Source organism: Antedon mediterranea, chromosome 3 (genome assembly GCF_964355755.1).
Source record: "Antedon mediterranea chromosome 3, ecAntMedi1.1, whole genome shotgun sequence".
Lineage (NCBI taxonomy): Eukaryota > Metazoa > Echinodermata > Crinoidea > Comatulida > Antedonidae > Antedon > Antedon mediterranea.
In genome coordinates this window covers 9138559-9154179 of record NC_092672.1, presented here as the reverse complement: position 1 = coordinate 9154179, position 15621 = coordinate 9138559, and the positions used below count along the sequence as shown (strand labels likewise).

Here is a 15621-nt window from a genome sequence, read left to right as displayed (position 1 = left end):
CCGGTGCATATTATCCAGAATCAATACCGTAGAAACATACTTCCTTAACTATATACTAGTATAATCAATAAATATTTCATTAATGCGTAGCTCTATATGCCTATATAAATTGCAACATCCTTCGGTCGATAAATACAAATTAACAATTCATACTTATCATTATATGCTCTATTGTTTTAAAACAAAATAAGCATGTACAAACCATGTTTAAAGTAATTTCTCCAAGCCGTATTAAACACCGAGCTTGAAAATCGAAAATCCGGTTTTGTAAAATCGTTCTGTTTGCCAGTGCCATTGAAAAACTACTTGCCATAGAAACAGGTAGTTTACCTTTTTACGACAAAAAGCTGAATTACTCACACACTGAAATTGACATATTATTCATAATGGAGTAAATATGGTATCTTTTTATTTTTTGTAATATGTTATTTACTTTTATTGTAGCAGAATCAAGTATATTTTGGACTAAATTGAAAAACATATTAAATTGCATAGGTATAAACAATCATTAACCTCACTTGTATTGTACGAATTCAAAGAAAATTATAATATTATTAATTTTCTTATAGTTACAAATTTATTTTACGAACATAGAGGTATAGGGATAGTATAGAGTCGGGGACCAGCTTCCAGACCATTTCTGCAGTCCTAGAAAGCCCATCAGCCTTCATTAGAAAAGTTCACATTCATTTTGATTCGCTTTAACTGCTTTTTGTGTATTGTTGTGTAAATTGACTTTGAGGTTGGGTCAACCGGCTCATCTACAGTGATTTAGTTCACTTAGGTTGACCCTGGTCTCCCCAATGTCATTTTTTTGTTATGTATACACTGAAATAGACCGATTAAATAATGAAATGAAATGTAAAGGCCCGGTTTATTTAAAATATACCGGTGTGTTCCTTTGATTGAAACGAACATGTAATTGATAGTCTTTTTATATAAGTTTTTATATAAAAAAATAGGCCTATATTATGCTTTTGGATAAGTTCAGGTTATAAATATGATTGTGTTATGAATATTAATAAACACAAATAACCATAAAGCAAGTAACATAACAATATTTCTCATAGCGTACATTTTGTCTTTATTTACCACTATACTGAGCTCGATTCAGCTAAACCGTGTCAATATATTAGTTGACATATGCAAAGAGTTATTATCTGAAGACAAGTGGAAGATGTCATCCCATACATATTTATATTGTTACTAATATTCGAAACACAGTCTAGAACCTAGACTAGTAGGCCTACAGGGCATGTCCTTTGATATGTAAAGATCATTATGTAATTAGCATAGCCTAAATATGACTTTAACTACACGGCTTAACAAAAATATTGATCAAACTGATCATGTCATTACAATGAAGATCCTACCAAAATACTTGTTTTTACACAACACATACTATACAACGACGTCGGAAGATACCATTATTACTTAAAGTCAAGCTAGATGCCACTACATAAGTTCCAACTTTGTTAAAAAATAATACTTTGTGACTAAATTATTTGCAATGATTGTGGTATGTCACTCTACAAAATATTGTGTACACTTTTAATTCAAATGCCAACTTTATGTCGATGGCTACCATATGTCTCTATGAAGACGGTAACGTAACCAGTGATTTGTACAATATATTTTTGTATTCATTTCTTTCAAAATGTTGGTAGTATAATAAATTTGTATGGTCATTAGGCAAGGATGCAGACGTGTATACCGACTCAATAAAAAGATTGCAAAAAGGCAAACGTCTATATTAAAGATGTATTGTCCCTTTGACTAATTAAAAAAAAAGAAAAGAAAAAGATTTCGAAAAAGTGGGTCATTTTGAAGAATCGTAATAGTTATTAACTTTCACCAAAAATGAGTCTAAAAAAAAAATAATTTAACTGAAATACAGACGTTTTTTTGTTAAAAAAAATAACTTTGAATTCCAGTCAAAGTTTTCGATCAAAACATATCCCATAATGCAACGCGCTTGATTGGCTACTCTGTATGCAGCATAATCATAAAACTTCCTCGCGATCTGTGTGAAAACCCTCTCAACCGAGTTGTAAACAATCCTTATTAGCATCATGCATAATATGCATACTCGTGGTTTGAAATCTTTGTTTACTTTCGCTCGCGACGATTTTCCAGATGAAATGTAATCAAATTAATTTACCTGTTAATTACGTAAACTTGTTTTTGGCTTGAATTTTCGACTTAAAGTGAATAACTTTATTATTACTTTGATATGTCCAATTTAAATTTTAGAATATTTTGACCTTCATTTTTTTTGGATTTCAAGGGACAATACATCTTTAATAATTCCTCAAAAATTGATTTGATATAATTACAAAATATATTAAAATTTAATTACATTAACAAACGCCATATTTATATTACAAAAGTTTCTAATTATTGCCTACATTCTTCAACAATGTTATACTGTAAACTATTTAATAGTTTTATAATGTTTACATGGGAGAGATATTATATGTAGTAAAATTAGCAATTGTCGGTATTTACAATTTACCATATAAATGATTGTTGAACAAGTTCATATCTGTCCATTCATTTATAATGTATAATCATATCCATTTATATATCTTCAAATTGCCGTTTGAATTAGACGAGGTACATGGCTCCCCATATCTGTTGCCCTCAATGATATACACGTCATTATTCACGGTAAAGCTGCCCCATCCATAACCACTACACGTTTCCTTCTCAAAATGCTTTATGAAGTAATTGCCTTCTAACCGATAGAACGCTGCCTTCAGGCTACTGATACTATTGGTTGAAATATCATTTATTGGTGGAAATATCAAGTACCATTGCTTGTAAGCCTGTAAATTAAAATAGTTTTAGTCTGTATTTAAACACAACATTTTAACAAAATACTGTACTAATCATGTGCCACTAAAATTATATCTAAAACAACGCAATTATTGTTTTAAGATGAATGAATTTGTTTACGAATGATACACTTGCCATAATAGGTCAACATGATTTTTTTTTTTAATATTACGATTCCTTCTAATTTAAACTTTAATTCAGGGGGAACAATGATGGGAGTACCATTTTCCCTGTATTTTATATTTATACTTCTTCATTACTATGACTAAAATGTAAGAAATGTGACATTTACCTCTACTAATGTAAACGTGTAGAAACGGTACGAGCTATCTATCAACTGGTGTGGTTCAAAAAGCTCGGTTGATTTTCTATATTTATATACATGAGTGTGTAATGGCCGTGCTTCACTGCTTTGCGTGCTTTGTACAATTATATAATAATTTCCGTTATGTTCAAAGGAATCCGCCTTCTTTGGATAATTTGTGTCCGAAATCGTCTGATGTAATTCCCATGGTTGCACTAAAAGAGGCAAAATGTAAATCAGATACCTAAATACATAGTGGATTTAAAAGTAAATGTTCAAAGACAAAGCATGATAGAGTTTTCTGTCAACTCAACTTTAAAACTCGTTAAAATTGCTGTATTTAAAGCGTCTAACAAATATTAATGAAAATACAATCAGATTAAGGATTTATAAAGGTTTGCAGTTAACCGAGTCGTTGTTACCAGTTATAAGTCATTGTTATTACAAATCCTTGTCCTTAGTTGGACTGTAGACGTTCGAAAGCCGCATGTTTGTCTTCAGTCAGACCACCTCTCCATTGAATTATCCATTCAGTTCTTCTACCGTGCCTTCCTTTTGTACATACACCTATCAGTTACACCTTCAACAAATTGTACCTAACCACTACTAACCTTATACTTTCCTAATATGGACGAAACCATGGATGTTTAATTTTAATCTAGTCCTTCATCTCTTCTTTAAACACAATATAAAGCAACTCTTTTCTGATATAAAGTAAATTTAATGGAATTCTGAGCAATAACATTTTAAAACATTCACATGGCCTACCTGTGTTCATCATAAGCGTTACGTCGGATTGAGAACGTTCCTCGAAAGATGTTGTTCCGCCAGAATTATAACCGTCACCACAATAACACTCAGTGTGCTTGTTATTAACACCAGCATATTTGTAATCCAAACCACGGCAGAGGTCAAGACAATCCCATGCTGTTACACCAGGCGACTTCAAAATGTAACTGGAAAGCGCTTTCTCAGCCCCGTTATCGAGGTACGAGTTTATAATAACTATAAAATGTATATATATATATATAATTTAAAGTAAAACTGTAATACTATAGGCCTACACAATATCATCGATGTTCTTTTGTAATTTGAACACACTATCATATAAGACGTGTTTTGTTGAATTAATTATCAGATGTGACCAACTTACATTCTATAGTCGCTATATCCGACATTATGCCATTACTAACTGCATCTCACGAATTGTATATATTTCAAATAGACTTTTAAATACCGGTAACAAGTTGCTTTTAAATTGCCAAAACTTTGAGTTTGTTTTATATGGTGTAAAACTATTCGAATTTGTCATCACATCTTTGTATGTTGAAACATTACGAAATAAAAAAAGCATAATAAGAGAAAAAAAACTTATTTTTGTTGTAATATTAAATGTCGTTGATACTTTTATCAGCTTACCCTCTGCTTTGGGCGTTATTGACGTTTTCCGATCAGAATACATAAACATTGGTTGAGGTTCTGTCAGTTCAAAACTACATCCCGGAAATGGTAATATGGACAGCCACACTTTGCGATTGTTGCAATCACCCCAAGTATCATATATATTCCAATATCGCCCTCCATTGCTACTGTATACAGAATAATTAATACTATTAATTTACTGTACTTTGGCTGAACCAGTCTGCCTTATTAATAGTCTACGGTATTCAAACTTTGCAAAAACCTAGTTTTACCAAAATTCAATTTACCAAAACATAATTAACCAAAGCCCAATTTGCCAATTTAAATAAGTTTTTTGGAAACTCAGTTTGTTAATCGGATAATTGATGACATGGTTTTCCCCAGAATATTCATACAGTTTGTCGTCTTTTTCTCTAATCTAAATTCTTTATTGGGTTGGTGTCCGTACCGTAATATCTAATTTAAATTTTGTCACCCGTTGTTGTCCTTGTTATAATTTGTTGCTGTTGACAATTTTCTGTTTTGTATATTTGTTTATAACTCTAGTGAGTGCAGTAGTTTACATAGTACGATTAAAAGAATAACTAACCTTGTGTAGACCATTAGAAACTTTGCTGGTGTTTTAGTACGAAGGTCTTTCCACGGGTAATTCAACAGCCTTTCTTTGGTGAACCATTCAGTTTTAGTAGCGCCCACAGCGTTGAATATTAGCGACAATTTAGACTTTCCATTGTCGTATAGAGCAATTTTCACCTTCAAAAAATGAGTATGAAATCATCATTATATATTAGGCTCGTAGCAAGAACAGAGGAGGGGCAATGTATGCATGTTGTTTGTAAACTTACCTTTAAAACCTTATGCCAGGCGTCAACTAGGCTGCTTTTGTAATGGTCTCTGAAGGAATCATCAAGCTTCATAGCATCTTGGTTTCCTTCATTCCTTGATCCTGCTGTGTTCCACAAATCATACAGGTCAACGTTATTTACACCGGAAACAGCTTTATACACAAGTATCCAAGCTGTAACGTAAGATCATTTTAGTTTTTGGAATACTGTATTAAAATATACAAGCCTGAGTTGTGCTGTTGATAATGATGATGATGATTATGACGATGCTGTGGCATGCGTGTTGAATTAAATAAAAATAACTTACTTTTGGCTACCCATATGATGGGAAGGAAAAAAGAAATGATATGTTATTTGAAATTGTCAACGACTTACAGTAAAAAGGAGGGAAAATGAAATGTAGTTGTAATTTGAGGAATTCCCGGCGTTACGGTGTGAATCAATCGAGGTTGAGAGATGGACATGTGGTTAAGAGAAAATGAACAATGATTGAGAGAAGACGGCCAAGCGGTTAAAAAGACGGCCAAATGGTTGAGAGAAGATGGCCAAGTGGTTGAAAAAAGACGGCCAAAGCGATTGAGAGAAGATGGCCAAGCGGTTGAGAGAAGATGGTTAAGAAGTTGATAGAATTGAAGATGGCCAAGCGATTGAGAGAAGATGGCCAAGCGGTTGAGAGAAGACGGCCAAGCCGTTGAAAGAAGATGGCCAAGCGGCTGACAGGAGATGGCCTAGCGGTTCAGAGAAGATGACCAAGCGGTTGAGAGAAGATGGCCAAGCGATTGAGAGAAGATGACCAAGCGGTTGAGAGAAGACGGCCAAGCGGTTGAGAGAAGATTACCAATCGGTTGAGAGAAAATGGCCAAGCGTTTGAGAGAAGATGGCCAAGCGGTTGAGAGAAGATGGCCAAGCGGTTGAGAGAAGATGGCCAAGCGGTTGAGAGAAGATGGCCAAGCGTTTGAGAGAAGATGGCCAAGCGGTTGAGAGAAGACGGCCAAGCGGTTGAGAGAAGACGGCCAAGCGGTTGAGAGAAGACGGCCAAGCGGTTGAGAGAAGACGGCCAAGCGTTTGAGAGAAGATGGCCAAGCGGTTGAGAGAAGATGGCAAAACGGTTGAGAGAAGATGGCCAAGTGGTTGAGGGTTGAGAGAAGATTACCAATCGGTTGAGAGAAAATGGCCAAGCGTTTGAGAGAAGATGGCCAAGCGTTTGAGAGAAGATGGCCAAGCGGTTGAGAGAAGACGGCCAAGCGGTTGAGAGAAGACGGCCAAGCATTCGAGAGAAGACGGCCAAGCGTTTGAGAGAAGATGGCCAAGCGGTTGAGAGAAGACGGCCAAGCGTTTGAGAGAAGATGGCCAAGCAGTTGAGAGAAGACGGCCAAGCAGTTGAGAGAAGACGGCCAAGCGGTTGAGAGAAGATGGCAAAACGGTTGAGGGTTGAGAGAAGATGACCAATCGGTTGAGAGAAAATGGCCAAGCGTTTGAGAGAAGATGGCCAAGCGGTTGAGAGAAGACGGCCAAGCAGTTGAGAGAAGACGGCAAAACGGTTGAGAGAAGATGGCCAAGTGGTTGAGGGTTGAGAGAAGATTACCAAGTGGTTGAGAGAAGATGGCCAAGCGGTTGAGAGAAGATGGCCAAGCGGTTGAGAGAAGATGGCCAAGCGGTTGACAGAAGATGGCCAAGCGGTTGAGAGAAGACGGCCAAGCGTCTAATTGTGAACTACCTGACATACTTACACTTTTGCTTTGAACAAATTAATTAGCTTTAGCAATCGGAAGAATCTAAACGAAGAACTGAATGCCATCAAATCAAAAACTCACTTACCTTTGGCTACGCATGGTATAAAAGGAGAGAAATGAACATCATGTCATTTTTAAATTACAACATTAAAATTAGTAAAAACGGTACCTTTAATTTAACTTAAGAAGAACCGACGACTAAGGTCCGTAAGGACCGTACTAATCACATGGACGCGTTCTTATTGCACCATCAATTATTACGCATTTTGGCTATTTTTAGGTCTACATTTTAACTAGATTTATTTTGAATTGTTGTTAGTAACTACTAACCTGGACAAAAAAAACGAACTCGATAATCACTACATTCGCCAACTGTTTGGTCTTCATTTTTACAAACAAGACCATATGTAGTGCAACTAACAATTTCTCCAGTAGAAGTGTAAGGTAACCCGTTAATTGTTTGACATTCAATAGCTGTTGGATTATCACACATTATACTTGGATTCTCCTAGGAATGATATAGGTTAAAGAAGAAGGATAAAATCAGATTCTGAAAAGGCCATTTTGTAGTTTTAACCAAGTTAATCCTTTTGGCAGAAAAAAAAATCCCATTTTTTGGCAGGTAATTTTTTTTTTTTCGATCCTACTTTTGGTCAAAAGTTAATGGGACACTTCATGCATACAGTATTTAACAGATTTACTTTCACAATTTGTTTTTATCGAATAGGAATCTAGTCAAATAAGTTCGGGTATGTCCCGGACTAAGTAAGAATAGGTATTCATTCTCAATAATGGTGAAAATGATTTTGATGTTATGTATATAATATTACTTACGCTGTACAAGTCTGAAACAGTTTCCCAATCTCCACTACCTGAAGGATTGTCACGGTTGAACCAGGGTGTCCATGGGTCTGTATATAAAAGCATTTGCCGTCAGTCAGAAAACTTAATATGCCACTCCGGTTGAAGTCGATTGACTAGGACAACTATATCCTAGCTGGACAATTACCATCCGAACAATATTAAATTACTTTAGGATAACTACCCAGCAGAACAACTACAGCCCCCCAGGACAACACCCACGCCCCCCAATAACAAATACCCTCAGGACAACCACCCCTCTAGGATTACTAACCTCATACAGTATGAAATCTACCTACTGGTGATTTAAATAATATTTTCATTCAAATACATTAACAATCTATAAACCTGTCGCAACTCTTCCTATTCTTCAGAACACCTTGAACTAACCACTACTTGGACACAACTGTATCTCACTTGTTCAACACATTTTGAATAAATGTAAATAAAATAAAATAAAAGCCTGATCTTATTTGCCACGAGGTTTTCTTAGTTAAAACTGATACCATAATAATACCAATACGATAGAGGCAAATATGTGCGAGAAAAACGCCGCCCATTTGAAAAGAAATGTAATGGCTGAAGCATTAAACGTTAACCTACTACAACTTGTCACTGGAGATCCAACATCACAGTTTTGCCACCTCTCTGCAGAAGTTGTGTAACACCAGGGCTGAGTGTGACTACTAGGGTTACGGCAATAGTTGTGGTCTCCTAAACCGAAACCAGGCGCTGCTTCTGGTGAGTAGCTATGTGTATGAGGCGTTTGGTCTGTCCACTTTTGACACGTGTAACCGTCAGTGGTGGTACTTACTATACCTTGATAATCAACACCATCAGTAGCAGTATAGCATTCTGAAACATTGGCAAACATAGGTAAATAAATTATTTGTAATGTGCTAACAGTGACTATTTTTGAAACACATGTTTTGAACATGCTTCTAGGTTATGTTTGTGTTTCATAGAATATGATGGGTTCAATTAGTGTTAAAGTCTTCTAAAGTTATGAATTAATTATATTATTATAGGTATATATCCTGTACAAGGTATTTGACAAAGATTAGGCCTAGTATTATTAGATAAAGTACAACAGACGAAAAAGAAATATAAACCTACAGTATAATGTAATTAACTAGATACTGAGTGTAGCCTGTTTGACTTGACTCGAAAAAAATAAATGTGCGTAATTGATTGATTGATTGATTGATGATTGATTGATTGATAGATTGATCATTTCAAAATAACAATTTCATATACAACAAACAATACTCACGAAGAAAACTAAACATCACACGAAGATTTCAAGACCGTAACAGATATTTCGTAGTTATTATTTATTAAATTATTATCAAAAATATTTAATTGTGAATGTTAATTTTATTTTCTTTAATTTTTAGATCACCAGAAACATCACTAACATTACTAATCAGATGATTTCAAAATTACAAACTTGTTTTTATTATAAAATTCACCTTTACTTTGAATAAAAATCGCAAACACTGACGCCGTTGCTGGTTTTCCTAAAAAAGACACAACATAAAGAAAAAGTTATCATTTGTATTTTTATAAACTTTGTAATCTAGGGCATAACGTTAGGTAATTAGTTTATTTGGTCTCACATTTTAAAATGCTAACTTTTTCAATTTGAACTACACGAGCCTGCTATTTAACATTCCAAGTTACTAAACAATTGAACATTTTTATTCTATGACGTAATATATTTCTATAGGCCTATTGTTTATATTTGGCCAAGTATAGTATTATTAAACTAATTTGCACATGGGCCGGAGGCGATTGGTCTGAGTGGATATTTGAATGTTCCTTACCGTAATCGTGACGTTGCCGATAGATCAACGTGTCTTGGAGATCTCCACCTGTATTGCGTGTCTGTGCCATTACTAGATAGTTACTTCCGTCAATTTCAAACATATGCGAGTCATCTATTCCATTTGTTTCAATTAACTCAAAGAAGAATAATAAAAATTCTTTTTCATTTTTATTTGTATTTAATAGCATGTAACGTAAACATGTTGTCTAGTAGGCCCTATAGTACTATATGTTGTCTGGTATACAATGAACGTTTTACCTAAGAAATCTGACCTCTTGACCTTATATTTAATTATTTAGAGTCGGTTATTAATACTGAAGTAATTACGTAAAACAAGTCATGATCTTTCTTGGATCATCATCAAATGCCCATACACGAGTAAATAATATTGATTGAGACACCACTCTGAGTATCTTAGAATTACATTAACGGAAAAAACCTACCTGACTGTATTCTCCACCAATGGCATCTCTTGTAAATGAATACATTTCCGAGTTTGTAGTTTTGTCTGGATTTTGAAATCGGGCAACGAACAAACTTGAGTCTCCTCGACTATCTTGAAAAAACGATGTCGAGCAATAACCACATTCAATTGTGAATGTATCCTCAAATTGTTCTTTATCAAAGAAAAATTAGCAATATATTTTTGTTTTGCTTTTGAACAAAATGTTATTTCTTCTGAGTTCTTGCCTTGTGAATAATACATATGAGGCCTGAGGCGTAATGAGGCGGCGCATAGATGGGTGCGAGATCTTTATGATGTTCAAGCGTACATTACTTCCACGATTGTGTCACCGATACCCCACAATCCAGTAAATTATTAAAAATATCATAAAGCGCCACTATATAACATAGTTAGGCCTCATGCCAACAAATTTGAATCATCTCGACGTTCTTTTAGTTTGTTTGCTTAGTAAACGGAGGATTTGTGGGTGAAAAAATTGGATTTTGAAGAAAGACGTCCTACGCGTGTATAGGCCTTGTCATCTGAAAAGCTATAGACTTATTGGTAGTAAATTTGTTACAGATGCATTTCTCTCAATACGATTAAAATTAATCATAAATTTAACTCATATAGTAATTAGGATTCTATATTGAATTGTGCATAACTAAGAGTCAGTCAGTCTAAAGTATGGATATTGAAATGGTAATAAATAATATATTCTAATATAAATGGGTAATAATTAATACAAATCTTATATGTGTACGTTATGTCTAAAAGTAGTGTTTAGCCTACCAGTTTCTGGATTGAAGCGGTACACGTGCATTGGATCGGTAGAATAAAACTTTGCTTTTGAAACATACACACCATCTTCAGTAGTAAATACTCTAACACGCAAAACTAAACTATCTTCTATGAACTGCATCTGTTCATACGTAGACATCTGTACGTTATATTTAAACACATAAAGACCCTCTGGCGATACGCTGAACACAACAAATTAAAATAAAAGAAAATTTATGAGGTGAACTTATTTATATCATTTCACGAATAAACAAATCATCATAGTATTAATTTGTTTTATAGCACACCTACTGTGAATTATGTCAACAGTGGAACAACATACCTAGACATAGATAGCACAGGCTAGCGATATGAAACATCGCAGGCAACCGAAACTGACAAATTCTGTTTTTTTTCTTAATGATTCTACGTGTTGTTGTCAAGTTGTTCCCATTATCATACAAAGTTAACAATCTAAAGCTAATTCAAGTTCTTTTTTGGGCTAAATTAGTAAATATCGCTCTCCAAAAATGTTCCGATCGACTGCCATTTTGGATGTTATTATTTATATATAGACCTATAAACACTACAGTTATATACCATTAATTCTCTAAACCGTCCGGTGATATACTGAAAATTAGTTAATTAATTTGAAAAGATACAGATGAGGAAATCTGTGAGAATGAGGAAAAGTTGTCCCAGCCAATATTCGAGCCCGGAACCTTTTGCTCGGAGACATATATAAATATTATAAGATAATATACAAAAATTAAAATGTATGATTACTTCAACGAAACAAGTTTATTTTACTGTTAGACCTAATGCTATTTTAAATTTTCAAGTTCAAGTTATCTTTATTGTGTTTTTACAAACAGATATTAAAAGAAGTTAATTGCTGGTTGTAAAACAGAATATCAATCAAAACATTCAATATTATATATAAGTTCAAATGGAAAACTTACACTATTTAAAAAATTTTCAGGAATATATTGTATAAAAATATAACGTTCAAAATGTTCCTGTAGGCCTATACAGTATTTGTACTTACGCATTAGCGACAACAATATAAAGTCTATCTTTAGACCAGAATTGAGTCAGACGTCTAGGTTCAATAAGTGGAATAGTTGCTTGAAGACTCAGTCTATTTGTTAATTCTATATCACAAAAATATATAAGTTTGAATTAAATAAATAAATATGCTCGTATACTCATAACTATTTTTGCCTCTGTAACACTCATTCGTACGGTGGGCCTATATTCAATGTGTACAGGTACATTATTTGTTAATTTCGTAGCTTAAGTTAGTTAAGATGTTTTAAAAGGTACCAAGCTTGATTAGCTCGGGCTATATCTTGGCTACCTTTTGTATGTTGTATTATGGCATAGCGCCCTCTAGAATGATGAGCATTTTTGAATATTATTGTACAGCTGCAGTGCAGCATAAAGGGAACAGCACGGGAGTGTTGTGAGTGAGATACAATAGTGAGTGAGTGAATAAAGACGGTTACACACCAAGCTGGTTTAAGTGTTCTTTATTACTGTGTACCTTGTAATGACTGGATACTACATGGTAGCAGCTATGGAACGCCTCCTCTGCCTTCAGTTCACATTTATCATGCAGTACACACCAATCGTCATGCAGTACACACCAATCGTCATGCAGTACACACCAATGGTCATGCAGTACACACCAATCATCATGCAGTACACACCAATCGTCATGCAGTACACACCAAACATCATGCAGTACACACCAATCGTCATGCAGTACACACCAATCGTCATGCAGTACACACCAATCGTCATGCAGTACACACCAATGGTCATGCAGTACACACCAATTGTCATGCAGTACACACCAATCGTCGTTCACATTTATCATGCAGTACACACCAATCGTCATGCAGTACACACCAATCGTCATGCAGTACACACCAATCATCATGCAGTACACACCAATTGTCATGCAGTACACACCAATCGTCATGCAGTACACACCAATCGTCATGCAGTCAAATATTGCGTAATTTATACCGCCACCTATCGACAAAATCGAATATCACGTGAGGTTTATTAGACGGCTGTAAAACTAAGACTATTTAAACTTCTTTTATGGAATTCAATAATTGCAATGGCCTCCTAGCCGCGCCTGTGTCTCGCATAATAAATTATTGTATATATAAAAAACAGAGCATTCACAGAGATGTGTAGCGGTTAAAATAAGTACAGTATGTCAAACATAAAAGAAATCTTAGAGTCGATGGCCTAGTTTTACAGCCGTCTAATAAACGTCACGTGATATTCGATTTTGTCGATAGGTGGCGGTATAAATTACGCAATATTTCACTGCATGACGATTGGTGTGTACTGCATGACAATTGATGTGTACTGCATGACCATTGGTGTGTACTGCATGATGTTTGGTGTGTACTGCATGACGATTGGTGTGTACTGCATGATGTTTGGTGTGTACTGCATGACGATTGATGTGTACTGCATGACCATTGGTGTGTACTGCATGACGATTGGTGTGTACTGCATGACGATTGGTGTGTACTGCATGACCATTGGTGTGTACTGCATGATAAATGTGAACGACGATTGGTGTGTACTGCATGACCATTGGTGTGTACTGCATGACCATTGGTGTGTACTGCATGACCATTGGTGTGTACTGCATGACGACTGGTGTGTACTGCATGACCATTGTGAACTGAAGGCAGAGGAGGCGTTCCATAGGCAGCGAGTATTTGATGTACCCAGCCATTGTGAATTGTGGTGTGAACTGGTCAAGTTTGTTATTGTTTTTTTGTAATGACTGGATAGTACTACATTGTATTGATTGTTTGTTTGTTTGTTTGTTTGTTGTTTGATACAATAAAGAAAACAGAATATCATTCACATGAAGACATCTACATGAACGTAATTATCTAGCGTTCGCCAATTAAGCGTGGTTCCCAGTAGCGACGCAACATAAGGACGTAACGCAACGCAAGTGAATTGACCAATCACAAGCGATGGCTTATTCGCTTGTGATTGCTAACTGTCTATAACTTCGCTTGTCATTGGTTAAAAAGCTTGCGTTGCGTTTACGTCCTTGCGTTACGTTCTAGTGAGAACCAAACTTCAGTATCCACATTATTTGTATCTACTTACTGTGTTCACAGTTAATTCCTCTGAAACTCTCTGCACAAATACAGCTGTAACCTCTGACACTACAGTCGTTAACGCAGCTTGCTCCATTCTCACACAAGTTCCCCACTGAACATGTTCCAAAACGACTCTAAAAAAGCAACAAATAAAACAAGGATAATATATCTTTACTCGTCCAATAAAAGCAACTAGCCTAAAATCATAGTAAGTTTTCTAAGCAGATTTGATGACGTTTATTATTAGTTTAAAACATTTTATTTTACAATAAACGGTATTTTCGGGGTTTTTTTAAGCTGGATTTTATTGTTGTAAGCCTATTACATTGGATGGAACTTTTGAAAATCTAAGATATCCGAAGCACGTACTTTACCTTAATCTTCATTTGAAATGTCACAGTACTGTTTAAAAAAGTTTAAATCCAAGCAGCTTGTACAAAGCATATAATGTTAAACTCGAGTGATGATCATGAGCAAGCACCGGACTGGGCTTAAATGGTAAGAACAGGATACAACGTAGCTTCCATATTACTAAACCGAAAGAGTGTTAGACAGAAAGATAAGAAACACCACAACTAAACCTACCTCAATTTTAGGTGTTACTTGTACGCCATCAAAATGCACCGACTTTATATCTTTAACAAGCTTCCTGGTATTCTTGCCCACCTGGATCGAATACAACATACAGGTGTTTTCAGCAACCGCGAACGATTTACAGTTAGTGTCTTGACGACAAAACACTGAACAACTCGCCAAGTCAGTGTCGTTGTAAGTAGTCATGGTATCTGGAATTTTCCAGTGCTGGCGACCATGATAGATAGCATTTGTTTCTGTATTGGGGCATATTACCACGGCACTTGTAAGACGGAAAAGAAACAGACATATAACAGCTTGGAAAATTGTCGTTTCCATCGCCATCGTAGAAATTGCAATATATAATAATATCTGAAAGCCTAACGTTCGTGCGTAATCAATTAATAAATCAATTATTATCTCGCATGACTTTTTTTACCCTATATCTTAAGCCGGCTTTCCACTAGCCGAATTCACTAATGCGCATGCGTATTAATATTTCAATCTATTTGTGTCGTGGAAAAATTTGGAATCCATACTTAATAATCCATACATAATATCGTATGTTCAAGAGTGCGAGTTCGATGTTGTCATCTAATGTGTAGTCCTGCTATGGCACACCAGTTTTCTATAAAAGTCTAAAGCCCTGTTTACACTATCAGACTTTATGTGACAGCAAAATGTGATGTACTCATGGATGAGATGATGTCATATTACTACCATATTTTGGCACATTACTACCATATTTGGCATTAGTTTGATAGTGTCGTAGACATAGCTTTATTCATTCAAGTGAACATATCGATCTGTTTTCTCTAAATGTAACTATACCAATATTGAAAT

The 15621-nt window shown here is 35.2% G+C and overlaps 2 protein-coding genes across 2 annotated transcripts; both read right to left on the bottom strand.

The window, feature by feature from the left end:
• Positions 1-1073: 1073 nt before the first annotated feature.
• LOC140044815 (uncharacterized) lies at positions 1074-6372 on the bottom strand. The gene is made up of 7 exons (XM_072089494.1): positions 5717-6372; positions 5410-5582; positions 5154-5317; positions 4562-4731; positions 3911-4147; positions 3131-3357; positions 1074-2828 (listed from the first exon to the last, which is right to left on the bottom strand). The coding sequence occupies exons 2-7, from the start codon at positions 5479-5481 to the stop codon at positions 2571-2573; spliced, it is 1128 nt and encodes a 375-aa protein (XP_071945595.1). The 5' UTR covers positions 5482-5582; positions 5717-6372; the 3' UTR covers positions 1074-2570.
• Positions 6373-7467: 1095 nt separating this feature from the next.
• Positions 7468-15123, bottom strand: LOC140043997 (uncharacterized). Its single transcript, XM_072088480.1, has 10 exons — positions 14791-15123; positions 14213-14339; positions 12105-12210; positions 11069-11259; positions 10275-10447; positions 9830-9965; positions 9476-9523; positions 8607-8858; positions 7977-8053; positions 7468-7650 (listed from the first exon to the last, which is right to left on the bottom strand). The coding sequence occupies exons 1-10, from the start codon at positions 15121-15123 to the stop codon at positions 7468-7470; spliced, it is 1626 nt and encodes a 541-aa protein (XP_071944581.1).
• Between the last annotated feature and the right edge of the window lie 498 nt (positions 15124-15621).